The sequence below is a fragment of the Macadamia integrifolia genome, chromosome 3 (assembly GCF_013358625.1).
Source record: "Macadamia integrifolia cultivar HAES 741 chromosome 3, SCU_Mint_v3, whole genome shotgun sequence".
Taxonomy (NCBI): Eukaryota; Viridiplantae; Streptophyta; class Magnoliopsida; order Proteales; family Proteaceae; genus Macadamia; species Macadamia integrifolia.
This window is the reverse complement of record NC_056559.1, coordinates 28,514,469-28,530,593: the sequence shown is the minus strand read 5'-3', so window position 1 is coordinate 28,530,593 and position 16,125 is coordinate 28,514,469. Positions and strand designations below refer to the sequence as shown.

The following is a 16,125-nucleotide window of genomic DNA, read 5'->3' as shown; positions in this document are numbered from 1 at the left end:
GTCCACGCTTACCTAGATGTTTCAATTTCGTATCTCTTTTACCAAAATAAAAATTCCCTATCTCCCTCTATATTATACCCATTTAAAATAAAAATAAAAAATACCTCCAGCATAAAACTTATCGATTCACTAAACCAAGTCCTCCATAAGACCAAAACGTTTTTTTTTTTCCGATAAGAACAATGTATGCTCGATATTCAAGAAAAGAGAAGTGTTCGATATTGACAATGTGGCAAAAAAAAAAAAAAAAAATGGAATCAGGAATCGATCAATGCCAATTCTGATTCGAATCAGCCAGAATCGGTTGGAAACGAAGTAGAATCACTGAATCAGGCAGGAACCAGCCAGAATTGATTGGATTGGTCATGATCAATTCCAATCAGAATTGGCCGATTCCCCATTTTTTAAACCATGGGTATTGGCCACGGTTTAAACACTGAGGACGCATTTGATAAAGTTTCAAGAAACACATTTATGCCGTTTATGTGTTAAGAAACGACAGAAACGGAACAAAAAGCGTTTGACAAAATCGTTCTGTTTCTCCTGTTTTCATAAATAAAAATCAAAATTTATGGTGATTTATGTTCCTAGAAACAGACATGACGAAGCAAGTCATACTTGTTTCGCCGTTTATGGGAACAACTTTGGTGCCCAAAAATCGTGAGGGCAAGAGTAGGGCTGAAGCAGAGTCGTCGCTGCTCCCTCCAAGACCTTCAAACCTCGTTGAGATTCGCCGGCCAATGACTGTTCCGAATCTGCTTTCTGCCTGAAAATTGCAAGAAAATTTTCCAGAGAGGCCGGTTAGGCTAACGAAGTTGCTGTTAAATGTAACGATACAGGGGAGTTTGGGAGCTGTACAGTTGGGGATCTAATTATGGCGGCGGTGAGGTTATATTGATTGGAACATGTATGAATCAGGAAGAGAAGCTGAACGAACTGGGTTCGAGGAATTTTTTCTTGTGCCTCAAGAAGCCCATTGAAGCTGCGATGGATGGATCTGTGTCATCTTCGTTGTCCGTGGCAGTGGCATCGTCGTCTTGTTCGAATAATGTTTGATCCAAAGTTTAGAGCTAGGATCAAAGCCGTCGAACCCGTTTCAAATCTAATAGACAGTGAACCTGCCTTACAAACAAGTATTATCAAACATCTTCTTTTCCATTTCTAGAAAGTTTATGTTTCCAAAAAGGGCAGAAATGTTATCAAACGGGCCCTGAGAATCAGAATCTAGATTGATCTTGGTTGACTCTTGACCTAGAATAGATCTGAATCAATCAGAATTAGTCAAAACATGCCCTAATTGGATGATTCCCAATCCGATTCACCGATTCTTGAAAGCCTGATCATGATAGAACTAGCACCCAAAATATTCAAACAGGCAAGAAGATCCATTTGACCAACTAAATATGCTAGTGGCTCTATTTCACGGTACACAGAAGTCATCCCAATTATGCTCTTTCAATTTTCTAAAAACTCCCATCATAGAAAAAAAAATTCTTTAACACCCCAACTGCAACCCACCCCGTTTTTAAGGTTGAAAAGCATCTCAGGCTCAATGGCAATGGAAAGAAATTTCCTCATTTTACATCTTCACCATTGTCTGAACCATCATTGTCATCAGAAGAACCTTCTTTATGTTCCTCTTCCTCACCAGAGTTCAATTTGATCTTCTTCTCTTTCTTCCTTTGTTTCTTCTTTTGACGTTTCAAGCTCTTCTTCGCAGTCCGTTCTTCTGCAGCTTTCATTCTTTCCTCCCTTCTCATATTAAACTCAGCCAGTTCCTTTCTTTTCTGGTAATCTACTTCCATCCTAGCAAGGCGATCTTGCTCTTTCCGTCTCATTTGCCGATACTGTTGCACCCAGAATTCGAGAACAGTTAAAACCATGAACAATCAAAATTGGATTACATATTCATAAGAATAATTTTTCTTATATGATATGGGCATTTTTGCACATAAAATCAGTACTAGCATACTAGAATACCATAAGGAAATCCATATTTCAATCAAATGTGCAGTGTCCAGACCAACCAACAAAGAAGTCAAACCAAGTAATACAGTAACTGAACCATTATAAAAACAGATGATTTAAGATTTTCTTAAAACGATCAGTTTGTTTTGTCTGATATACCTAGCTTTCTTCACAACATAAATGTAATAATATCTATGGACCTCTGTACCGTGGAGTTATGCTCGTCTTTAGATCCTTATTGTTTCCTATGGTGAAATAGACTTTAGTTTCCCATTGTGATTAGACTTTAGGCTTAGCTAGCTAAAGAGTTTTACTTCTATTATGTAATCGGTTTGAGTTTTAATATAAATACATTGGCTGGTTTGATAGAAAAACTATCTACCCATCGCACAGCCTTCTTCCATCATCTTAATCCCCCATCTTCTCTCTTCTCTCTTTATTGTTTGTGTATGGTACCCGAGCTTTTCAAATAACTTTCCTTCACCTTCGATTCTGGTTTTGAAAGTCTAGGAAGATCTTGCTCAAGGGTTGCAGCACCCTATGCTGCTTAACTTCCATCTACAGACCTAGTTGACGCTGATATGAAGAAAAACTAGGATCCAGGGAGGATGCACATGGGATTTCTAACAAAGATAGGGTAAAACAGTACAAATCATCACAAATAAGGATTTGCATGTAATTTATGAGATTTCAATCCCACATTAGTAATTGAGAAGAAGGTCCCCTTCTTATTCCTCACTGCAGAAAGAACGGACCAACAATGGTTGAACTCCCTGCTATCGTTCCAGTAGGAGTCCAAATCACAGGAAAACTTAATAGCAGGTTTGTTACTCCCGTTCCCATCAAACCCATAAACCAATAACAGCCTCAAGGAGCAAGGAACAAAGGAGAAAAGTTCTGCAAGTTAGGTTTACAGTATAGCAGTATCTAGATTTGGTTTTTGGCGCATATCTCATGGTAAGGGCTGCTGGAGGGTGGGATTCTGGAGTTTGGTCGCTCTAGGGTAGTGACTCCAGAAACCGAAAGGCGAATGACAGAGAAACCACACAATCTCTTGCTGAACCCAACTTAATGCTAGAACAGAGTATCCCCACAAATGAGGGAGTATGACAGAGATCAGACCTAAGAATCTGGGTACAGCAGAGTGATGCAGCACCAACAAAGGTCCACACGAGAAGGACCAAGAAGGTCGACCCAAGTGGCTGACTGAATCGACCAGATCTGGCCTTAGATAGCCCACGATTTGGGCTAGTGATGGGGGAATATTAGATATTATTTAGTTGCAAATTTAGCCATATATTTAGTTTCTAAGTCATGTCCTAAGTAGTTTCTAATTTCAGTTTCAGATCTAGTTTCCTTTTTACAGTTTCAGTTTTAGTAACTTCATGTAACTAATTTTTTGTAACTCAGCCTTTGTTAGTTTCTAAAATCTGAGTTACTATTATTTGTAATCTTTCCCATCATTATTATAAATAAAGAGAAGGGCAGCAACATAGCCCACAACTTTTATGAACAAAAAATATGCTGCTGTCGCTGCTTCTCCCTATGAGGTTACTTTGTGTTTGATCAAAGTGTGGGTTGGATTGTGATCCGACGACTCCTTGCGGCGTGAAGTCCAGGAGGTCTGGTTCAAGTTTATTATTCTCTTTAAGTTCTTCTCTATCCTCAAGGAGTAACACTGCTGCAAGCAGGTATGTTCCATTCTGTTTCTGCCCAGAAATTTTCTGCAAAATAGAGCAATCGGCCCTACTGGAAGAACCAGATCCGGTTGTCAGATTGACCCAGTTTTTTGGTCGAGTGTTCCCTATTGTCCCAGCAGGGTTCGACCCAATTTCTGGCTGCTTCTGTCCAGTCAGTAGTGAGTTATTAAAAATCACCGAATCCTTGTCTTTTAGTGACCTGCCGTGTCCAGAATTGAAATCGACTGCTGTGACTGCTGTTATACTGTTGTCTTAGGACTGTGGATCATTATTACTGTTGATTTGGACCTCTAAGAGTCATATGAAGCTCCTGGTTATGTTTATTTAATTACTGTTGTTCTGTCTTAATCAATACTGCTGGTCTGAGATCGATGGACTGCTGATTTATTATTGTTTTGCTGATTTGTTATTGCTGGTATATTGGGTACTTGGTTGTTCTTTGGTTTGCAAGATCCTGTTGTTTGGGTCTAATTTGATTGTTCAAACCAGTCCTACATTACAGAGAAGAGAGGAAGAATATGGCCTCAACGCGTCAGTACACAGTAGCCACTGTCTCAAGAATTGGGAATCGGCCATACCCGATCCTATTTCAGATCGGAATCGGGTATCCAATCCCAATGCCGACCAATCCAATGGCCGATTCATGCCCAAAAACCCTAGTATCGGTGAGTTTTCATCAGATCTGAAGGCCGATTCTAGGGTTCTTGCAACCGATTCCAATCAATTCCAATCAATTCCATTCTGGATTGTAATCGGCAGGGACCGATTCCATCCCTGGTTCTCTGTTTTAAAAGGTTGGCAGCAGCGCAAGAACCCAAATGTAAAATTTATTCAATCCAATCAGCTTAATCCTTGAATACATGCTTGTATGTAAAGAGGAAAGATTTCTAAAAACCACTAAAAATAACTCTTCTCGACTAAGAAACTCAATCAAATCTCCGGCCGTCTACTTCCCAAAAAAGGAACAATTACTAAATAACCTTAGAAAGCAAAATCCCTGTCATGCAACAGCACCATTACTGCTCAACAGTGCTAACAGAAAATGCAGGGTGTGGATAGAGTGCTGGACAACACCATTAAACCTGAACCTGAAAGCTCTAAACTCTTGAACTGCAACCTGAAAGTATTAAACCCCACCATGAAACTGTTCGGCAGAGATAAACCACTCTGTGAACCAGGGCATACACAAAGAGATGAACCCCTCTAGTGAACCAGGTACTAGAAAGCATGGAGAGATCATTGGCAATGCGGAGAGAGAGAGAGAGAGAGAGGTCATATTTGGAACAGATGGCATGGATTGTCCAATGTCCAGGTAACCATCTCCTTTTGGCTGGTAACAATCACTATTTAAGGATTTAAAAGTGGATTTTGGGGGGGGGGGGGGGGAAGAGTCCAAACTCCACAAACGGCAATATAGGTTCAGCCATACAAATTCACCTGGATCATTCAAGATGTTAAACCACTCATCATTGAAGCACGGAAGCTGATTATATTAAAACCCCCTAACAGGTAGAGGACCGACCAACAACAAAAAAGAAAAAAGGGAAACGGGGATTGATCTTGTGTTGGTATTGTAAATAAACTGTACCCATGGCCTACAATCCTCAAACCATCAGCTGACATCTACCCTTCCACATGGCCCAGCAAAGAGAAATGGGCAGCAGGCTGAACATAAAAAATCCCACAGGATTGATGAGACGTATCTTCGATTGAAAACAGATAATCGGTACTCTTTTAGACAATCTCAACAAAACAGGAAAACAAGGGCACTCATATTTGCACCGAATTCAGAACTCAAAGAAAAAGGCTGATATATCACTTTAGTACTTGACTAAAGTAAGAGTCTTAAAACAAAAATCCTGTAATACTTGATACCCAGTCCACATTTTGACCACAATTCTTCCTAACCAAATTGAATTCGCGACTATGACTCCTTACATACAAAATTAAAAAACCATTCTCGTATCACCAAATCAAGCTAAAGAATATCACATTCATTCATATGACTGAAAGAAAAGTAGCAGAATTGCAAGTTTAGCTTTCTCAACTTTGTCCCACCGAAACTAACAGTCCTTAAAAAATAAAACATACAAAATAAAGTGACCCAAATAAGAAATCAAAAAATATAAAGTATATATAGAAACATAACTGAAGATTATAGAAAATCAAATTAACAAACCCAGACAAGTTGGCAACATATCCTTCTTCCTGACTTTATATGAAACTCAACTCCAATGATTTAGCCCTTTTTCATAATATCCTCTTTCTCTTCACAATTGACAACTCTATAGTGCTACTTTTTAGAACTTTTTGACTTTTCTGCCACGCAAACCAAATCAAACCAGGAATGCCTGTAAAAAACAAGGTGATAACATACTCCTTTAGTTGTCAAGGTGTCACCTCACTTTGATTTTTTCCCTCCTCCAACGCAAAGGATCACCTAGACACCCTGACAATTATGACATACTCCCATTGACAGCATGCTCTCCATTGCCCAACGCTTTCAATTCTTGGCTTCGGCCGTTCCTTGATACGCTAATAAACAGATTACAATCAAGATTTATGAAAGAGAGCACTTTTTTTTTCTTTTGGCTTCATCAACTAGATCTCAATTTCTTAAGGCTTTTCTGAGACTATCAAATTTATATACATCTAAGGAACATCACCGCAACTTATGTAGATTCCACTTCTTTTGGCAATTTATATCACTAAGGAAACTCTTGACATTCCTTCACTTCTACTTCTATTCAGTACCATTTCCACGGAAAACCATGAATTGCCAAAAGTCTCGACCACCAAATCATGTAACCAACACGTACAACAATGTATCTAATCTCAACAAATTATCCACATACCCAATAAGAGAACAAAGTGGATTATTAAGGTACGCTACTTGTGACCTAAATCCACTCTAAAAGTGTTCTTTATAGTCTACTTAGGTGTTGCTGCATAGTAAATAGCATGATATTCTCAAAAGATAATGGAAAAGAGTGGGCAGTTTGTCACTTTGTGGATTGTGGAATATCTCTCCTCAACCTTCACCATTTCATTATCCATCTTAGTGTAACTAAAATTACACACCATATACTTAGTCTTTGTTCTACTTATCTTAAAACCTCTTGATTCCAAGGTTGATCTCCATAACTCCAACTTAGAGTTAACCCATGTTTTTGTCTCATCCACCAAAACAATATCATCTGCAAAAAGCATGCACCATAGACCCTCATCTTGAATGTTCCTAGCGAACTATCCATCTGGAGAATAGTTTACATTGAATGTTATTCCATGAATCTAGATCCTCTAAAGAGCTTTGAACCAACAGGAAAACTCTAACAGAAAGTACTCTTCCATCTATCAGATCAAAGGTAGCTAACAGACTCCAATTTCCTTCATTCAAAAGGCAATTTAGGGAGAATAGAAAACTCATCCGACAATAGGACCATCCGTATACACCCCCTGTAGCCAAGCCTATTACCCCCTACCTCTCATTTCTCTTATTCTTTTCCATTTTTCTTAGTTTGTTTAGTGTAGCTCAATTTTTTTGGCTTATCATTTGGAAATCAAAGATAAGTTGGTATTTGGCATCTTTAACATGCAGCGAGTTCCTTGCCACCCCTCATCAGTATGTCCTTATGGGGTGTTGAACCATAAAATCACAAACTACTGGTTATTATTCTTTAGCTCCCTCTTTCTTATTTAATATGATATCTCTATTCTGCTTCATCGGGAACAACCACTTAATCCACTCCACTTTAACTCTGTAAGCAACAATCTTTTCAATCCCTATCCTAATGGATGATTAAACCAATAAACCAAAAATGACAAAGCTAGAATATCTCATTGTCATCAATCTAAGCCACTCCCTCATTAGCCATACTTTCAATGAAATTGCGATTCATTGACTTATTGGGCCCTTTATCTCTTTATAACATTATTATGGGCGAGCAGAATAGGGATGCAGAAGAGGAGATTGAAGAGGAGCTATCATGATGTTCGTTGTTAACTGTTGATATAGCCTTAGTTGACAAGGCTAGGGGATAAACATGTCAAGTTAGAATGTCACCCTTATTTTTTTAAGATAATAGGATTGAAGATAAGCTGAAATAGAGTACGATACATGGTTCAAACCGACTGTATAAAAACGTCTAGGAAGGTACTAAGAAACAATGTCACCGGAAAGCAACAAGATCAATAGATGAAAGCGAAATCCTATTTGAATGACTCTAAACTTGGATAACCATCTCAACCAGTAAAGAAAACGAGCAATTTCAACTTCGAACGTAAATGGGAACCCAAAAAAAAATGACCTCCAAGGTTTGAGGCCATGAAAAACCTTACCGGACCTGGTGGAAGTCACCGGAGCCAGAACCGGCAGAACTGCCAGAGGTGTTGCTGACACGGACAGGGACATGATCGATTATCCTGCGGAGCTTGACTTCGAGGTCTTCTTCTTCCTCGTTGGGTAACGGTTTCGTATACTCTACGAGTGCGTTGGATGCCGCAGCTAGTGGGAGCGGCGGAATAGCCGTTTTTGGTCTCTCCGGCACTGGGACGAGAGGTAAATCCCCCTCCGTCAAGTCTTTCGGTCGACCGAATGACATATCTCTGGAAAAACCCTAATTCCTGAATCTGTATGAATCCGATATCACTTGTTGATAGTGGCAATGCTCGAGCGCACCGTTGCTTTTTCACTCGTTGTGCACATCTCGATTGAACTCCTGCTTGGTTACATAAACCTTATGTAGATTTGATATCAAGGGAAAGGGTTCTACGAGCCTCCGCAGATCATTGTTTATTGATTTTTATGGGCTTTAAACCTTTATAGGGGTTTTACCGAAAAAAAAAAACTTTTTAGGATAATTTACCATCACTCTCTTACACTTACTTATATTTACTTGAAATTTTTCTATATATATATTTTTTTCTGATACTCCCCAGTTTTTGGATTACATTTCTTTCTCTTCTACTCTTTTAAAATACCAAACTTACCCTACTTTTTCACATATAATTTATTAATTTTTTTCAAATTAACTGGGTCAAAACATGCTTTTACTAATTCAAGAAAAATAACTAACTCGCTTATCCTTCCATTATTACTTGGTTCAAATTTTGCTTTGTTGACTAAAACTCAAATTCTTCCTTGACACCCGTATCATTATTTTTCTATTTTATCTTTTTAAATTTTCTTTAAATATATTAGTATTGAGTTACCTAAAGATATTGTTTTTTTTTTTTTTTTTTTGGTCTCATCCATCATCAAGGTTATTGTTTATTTATTATTATTTTTTCTTTTGTCTCATCCATCATCACGAGTTCAGTAATCTATTTTTTTTATCGATATTGGATTGGTTTAGATCTCGGTTGATACTAATTTGGATCGGTATCGATCTCAATATTATATTCCACGTTAGGGTTGCAACACATGGTTTTAGGGATTAAAAAATTAATAATAAAAAAATGATAAGTATTGGATATGTTTCGTTCCAATACTGATACATATCAATTAATTTGGACAATCCAATATCAACTACCTGAACATGCCTTTCATTTGTGCCACCCTTTGATACATGTATTTGGATTGCTAAAGTGAGAGATTTGGTTCAAATAATTTTTTAACGAATCAACTTGAAAAAAGTTTAATGAAAAGGAGGGGTATTTAAGAAGAGCATGGATAAGAAGATGTAAAAGTCCAAAGGCAAGGGGTATCAGGAAAAAAAAAAAAATAGGGGCAAATTTAGTAAATATAGCCCAAGTGCAGGGGAGTGATAGTAAATTTTCCATGTGCTTGATTGCAACTTACCATGGGAATTTAAAGGAAAGGGTTTTTTTTTTTTTAATCCTATATGATTTCTTAAAAAAAACAAACAAACTATATAAACTATATCAATTATAAACTATTTGAATTTCTTATTACATTTAGTGATGATACATTTTACATGTAATTTTATATTTGATTACTAATGGTTTAGGATTTCTACCAAAAAAATTAGTAAAGGGGTTTTTTTTTTCTTTTGATGAAAGAATAAAATATTATATTAATTGTCAAAATAGCTATTTAAAATGTATTTGGGGTCCATGATCATAGTTTTCCTGTTCATAGCCTTCTGGTCTTTATTTTTTTAACAAAATAGCTAATGCATTGTTAGCCTTTATACAAAACATGGTGTTGAACTGAAAATTTACAGTTTCCAAAAAAGGGGTATAATATCCACGGCCAAGATTCGGTACTGATGCCAAACATAAGGTTTCCTAGCTCCACCGCATTGTTTCAAATTTCGTCTACCTCGCTTCCTTCATCTTTAGCCTTTTCATCTCATAAAGAAGGCCAATTGTTGTTGCTTCAATACCTTTTTCTTGTCATCATATAGATAATATAGAGTAAGACACATTTCACTTATGTTATAAGGGCAATAGCCCATTTGGTGATCAATTATCACCGTGGTGATTAACACTCTTTTGTAAAAAAGTGGAAGAGTTGCTATCTGAACAGGAATGAGGTTAGGGAAGATCACATGCTGTTCAACGGAATGTGTAGGGATACCATTAGATACTCAATATTCTACATATTCTACTAGAATAATGTAGTTGGGTTTTTCAAGTTCAAATGTGACATGATTCTTATATTTGCATATGTAATAATACATAATCCAATTTATTTTTAGGGATGTCATTAGTGTTCAGTTTTGAGCCCTGCCAAATCCTCCTTGTAAAAAGGCAGGAAATGAACACATGCCATGTATTCTTATGTTGGTTGTGTCATAAACCACAAAAGTGGTCAATATCCATTCATTTTCACAGGATGTCCTTTGTAGGATTTCCGTAATCTGCAATTCTCAAAGAGGAATTTAAATCTCGAGTGGATTTTGAGTTTCAAAAAATGTCGCCACCAATATGAGCATGAGACAAATAAGTACATTTGAGCATCCACTAGAGTTAAATAAAAATATTAACTTTGAGAAAAATTGCAGCTCTCTTGGTTGAGAGGACCCCTCTTTTAAGAGGTGACACCATCACTTGTCATGGTATTGGATACAGGGATTTGAAGAATTTTATTAGTTTAGGAGGGAGGGGGTAATGAATTTAAAAGACCAACATTCCATTCATTCCCGATCATACAATCATTAGCTTTCAAGAGGTGTGGGGGAGGATTATTAGCCATAGATAAATTTGCAAGAGACAAATTAGGAATAGAGAATAGATTGTAGCAGGGGATCAGACCAAAAAGTGGTTTCCTTCCCGTTACCAATTTTCAAAACAATCATTTTTTAGGAATATGTTCTTATATCCCCCTCACTTCCACCATCAGAACGTTGAGGGATTCACAAACTCCAATTGGTGGTTCAGAAACCATTCGCTGCACATGTGGTAATGTAGGCCACATCATCTTACAGATGGGTCGTTTGTTCACGACGCCATCATATGCCGCCAGGTGCATACCTCCACCGTCGTCACCCCTCTTCTCTCAACCTGATGCAGACATTACTCCTGTCCTGCTTCATTGCTAGGATGGGGACCAATTGTCCAAATTTTGTGGGTAGATAGTTCCGATAGTTCTTTCCTAAATTTTTCTTGGTAAAGGGTTCTTTCCTAATTTCAAGCCATAGTCAATATGGAATTGGTTTAGTGGTAAAACCACGGTTTTAAACTTAGTAACAAACTTAGTATCGCGCATGGTTTTCCATCGATTTCAATTCAATTCAATTCCGAATCTAAACTGCAACGAATCAGTATCATATCTAACAAAAAACGAACAAAGCAGAAGGTACTAACGCATTTAAATTCTGGAATTGCTGAACCAGGTTATCCTACGAAACCATGGATTATGAATTTCCGAAGGGCGAAGTGTCATCTAAATCAATGACACGTAGAATGGTTTGTGGTTTCTTAAAGAGGTTCAAGTGTTATCAAACCAGTGACATACATAGACTAAGGCCGCCTGTGGCATGATTTCTTGAAACACGTTCTTTCTCCATTAAGTTCTCTTTGAACTCAAAAGTGATAAAAGACGAAGGTGATTTATCACTTCTATTGTTTCCATTGATTGAGACATTCAAAGCAGAGGTAATCTTAATGCTCTAATTCGACACACCAATTTGGGAAGATTAATGGAAGTTCTGATAACTAGAGTCACATCAGTATTGGCCAGATTGAAATATGGGAGAGGGATAGATATGCTAGTGCATTACCCAAGGCATGCTTGAGGGATTTTAACCATTAGAGGAAACATAAAAAATCTCATCCGTTCATAATCGTTGTCTTAAAAAACCTGCACAATACCGTCACTCCATGGTTTTCTGCCACCCAACTGTTCCTTTGCCCTCACCTGTCGCCGCTCCAATTACCTTCTCCGGCCAGTGTGCCCAAAGCATCGATGCTGCCTCGCATCCTCGTCCTTTTAGTCAGTTTCTATGGTGCTGTGCGAAGACGTTAAACAGCATTTGCTCTCCCAGTGAGGACCTTTCATCTCTCAGAGCGTTCATAAGTACTAAAGTAGAAAAGATCCAGTGGAGTTTGTAGGGGGTTTTCAACCGATCTCCTCCTCTATTCTTATAATTCATATCCATCTTATGAGTCTCAGATAGAGATAGGGTTGCTAGTAAGGTGGGAGACTTGGCATTCAAGGCCTTCACAGCGGATTTGGGCGTCGCCACCATATATCTCACTCCCACCTTCTCTATGGACGTCTACAGGGGAATTTCTTGGCACAACGCTCAATCGGTACTCTTCTCTCTCTCCTTTTTCCTCTTTTCCTATTGAATGATAATATAACAATACTACAAATGACAGAAAAAAATCCTCTACAATTCTGATCTCGTACAATTCCGTGCAATACCACCTTTAGGCGGTGACACGTGTATTGATACCAATACAATGGCCCAGATCTGATTTAAATGTCTCTTCATTGATTTAATGTTTTATTAATTATACCAAATCTAGCCCATTGTATTGGTATCAATACACGTGTCACCGCCTGAAGGTGATATTGCACGGAATTGTACGAGATCGGAATTGCAGACGATTTCTACCCATGCTATGTAGAGATTGAATCTTTTTCTTCTTTTCTTGAGTTTCATGATTCCCCTTCTTGAATCCCTAGTTTCTTCAACACGAGCCTCTCAACACCCACCAAAAATAAAAAAAAAACTATTATTTGAACTTACCCGCGGTGATGCTTCAAGCAACACTAGCCCCAAAAGGTTACTAGAGCAGTGATAGGTGAAGACAAAGGAACAACTAGGCTGAAAAAGACCATGAAGCAAATTGGCCAGGTTTTGTAAGACAACAATTATGAACGGATGATATTTTCTATGTTTCATCTAATGGTTTAAATCCCCCTAGCATACCTTATTCCTTGGTAATGCGACAGCATACCTGTCATTTTCCATTGAAATATATGCGAAGTTACAAACACAACTAAGCAAATAGCTTATACGACTATGAACAAACAATATCACATAACCAACCCTAACATTGATGTTTTTAGTTACCTTGAAGCAATCAAACTACTGCACAGGCTACCCCACAACAGCTTTCACGCTCGTTCCGTTGCTTGGTTGGTCTACGATCAGCTAACGCATCCTTTGTGCCTGTGTTGTATAGGGCCGTTGCTTGTTGGGGCAGAGCACTCTTCACTCTTCATTCGAAACTAATGAATATCAGGTTGAGGGTTTCTGCCTCGTTATCAAAAATGTTTAATTGATTTTTTTTAGTTCCATCTGGGAAAAAAAATGAGCATATAGTAACTTCAAGTTTTTGCAGTTGAGCCAGGGAAAATCATTATTGAGGTTGTGCATGGTTCATACTCATTATGGGATGCTTTACCAATCTTGGATTTATCAAAGTAAGATCTATTTTCTGAACTTGTTGAGATTAATACACTTGCATGACTGGTAGAAAGGCGCAGCAATACCCAATTGAAGTTACTCCATCCCCAAATAATTTTACATAAGCACATAACAACGAGTAGCTTTAGCATAAATGATCCTACACACTAAACCACACAACACACATTCACTGACCCTCTCTATTCACGTCTTTCAAAGACTACCATCTATAGTGGCAGCCACAGGCACAGTTTCGTTTTTCTTGTGTTAACAAGAGGAGCTAGTACTGATACCCCACTCAGTCTTCTACAGCCGCCTCCCTCTCAAGATAACTGGGTTTCACAATCTATGCATTCTGGGTGGCTTTAAAAGCAAAACTCAGCTCCTAAGGTGTCCAAAGCTGCCCTGCCACCTCGGCATTGGCTTGACAGAACTCTCTCAAAACCCACATGGAATTTGAAACTCGGCTGCCATCAAGGACCATATACTACCCACTGAAAGATGCCCAAGTAGAGGACCATCCTCCTTCCCTTGGTCCTATTATTTGTACTTGTAATTAGTCAAACAACATGATTCTCAATTCTCCAGCCAGTGCAATTACAGAACCCTATATGAGACACTATAAACTTGATGTTACCACACTACCACTATATGAGAATGTAATAGTAACACTGTTAAAGAGAATGCTCTGTAGCAACAAACAAAATTACAAACAGGTTCAACATTAGAACAGAACTATGATTCTCCTAACAGTACAGGATGTCATTCCTGGAAAATTAATTACTAACATCGGAAGATTACTATCAACTAATGCAACATGAGATTCAATAAACATGAATGATTTGTGAATGCCATCATCCACATCAATCTTCAATGCAGCCTACTCCAACCAAACAAGGAATGACTCGACCACAATTCCAATCACATTCAACCATAAACATCAATAATACACCACAAGGACAGCCTCCAATATGGTGAAGTTGACAAGGAATCGTTAGATAAAGTTCGTCTAAGTATTCTTATAGTTTCAACTAAGCTATGACATAGTGGCAACTGGCTAGTATTAAAATCCAAAAATAATTTGTTAACTTCGGTGTTTGAAAGGTTGGATAGATAATTTGTTCATTCTATTAACCACATTAAATGGATTTCAATATGGCGGCTTCTTCTCAACAAAAAATAAAAATGGTCACTACTTCTACCAGAAAGAAAAAAAAAATATACAGGGTGGCTTCTATGGGCTAAACAATATTGGGGTTTTTTTTTGTTTTTTTTGTTGGCCCTTGCAACTACCAAGGCTGTAGATTCCTTCTCTCGATCAATGTCTAAATGCACCAATGCCCCACATCCTATTAAAAAAAATTCTTTCACTAGTACCTAATGAATTTTCTTTAACATTATAAGAGAATCAATAAACCAACATGTTTCTCTACCCGTACCGCCACTACATTAGAAAAATAATCTATATTCAGGCACACAAACAACTAGAATTGCTAATGCCATTTACAATACAAGAAACGGTCAAAATAACCACTCCCACCTCATCTGCCGTAAAAACTCCAGGGTATATTAAGTTCTTGTCCATAAAGTACAGTGGACCCTCACCTACTTCCCACCGAAATCAATGACAAACCACATCATGTTACTTCCACATCAATCAATATCCAACAGCACAATTCTGACTCTCCCAAAATATAATGATTGATCATAATCAAAATGAATTTACCACACAACGGCCATCTCATCAATATCACATGCCCCAAACTATGACAAATGAATAATGATTAAAGACTCGTATAAGAATAAAATGGAATCTACTATTCAAATTTCAAATAGGATCGATGGGTGTCAATTCCAATCTCCACCAGCTCAGTACAAGAAACGTAATTGGTCAAAAATGCTAGAAAATCTTATTTGTTGACCAGTCTTCTTCCTTTGATAAAAAACACAGACAAATACAAGTTTCTTGAGCCAAAAGCTCCAAAAGCTTGGAATGCAACATTTATTTTCTTTGATCCAGCCAATTCTATCTGATTCTGGCTGGTCTGAAGAAAAATTGGATTGGTTCCCATCTATCACAACCTACATGCAACAGTGGTGAACATCCATGATAAGGCCTACCACCACCATACACAAAGCTTTCTTAAGCATACCTAAATACACTCCTCATACCAAATTTCTAGATGGCGTACATAAAACATCTACCTATGCTACAATTAGGAGTAAATCCGAAATATCACATGGATCAAGAACAGTCAAAATACAAAACAAACAGCAAACCCTTGAAGTTCAGTTTAATAAAACAATAATCTGGACTACTTATTGCAAGATATCATCTCTTTATACATCCATCAGTGACATTAGAGAGAGCACTAAAATTCCGGACAAGGGTCAGCATTCAACAATAGGTAGTTCAATCATGCCAATAAGGAGATAGTCTTGGTAACATTTGCCATGAGAAATTAATGGAAATTGACAGCAAACCAGCAAACCATATCAACATATCCAATGGACAGCAGACAAAATCCTAGAAATACCAAGTCTGGTGCTAAACATTCACCTCTTGAAGGACCTAGAGACTAACATCAACTTATCACTAAACTGGCCAAGATTTAGAGAAGAAGAAAATGGAA

At 37.8% G+C, this 16,125-nt stretch overlaps 1 protein-coding gene across 1 annotated transcript; it reads right to left on the bottom strand.

Moving 5' to 3' along the window:
* Positions 1 to 1,325: 1,325 nt before the first annotated feature.
* On the bottom strand, positions 1,326 to 8,476 carry LOC122073019 (PRKR-interacting protein 1 homolog). Its single transcript, XM_042637499.1, has 2 exons — positions 8,012 to 8,476; positions 1,326 to 1,847 (listed from the first exon to the last, which is right to left on the bottom strand). The coding sequence occupies exons 1-2, from the start codon at positions 8,267 to 8,269 to the stop codon at positions 1,575 to 1,577; spliced, it is 531 nt and encodes a 176-aa protein (XP_042493433.1). The 5' UTR covers positions 8,270 to 8,476; the 3' UTR covers positions 1,326 to 1,574.
* Between the last annotated feature and the right edge of the window lie 7,649 nt (positions 8,477 to 16,125).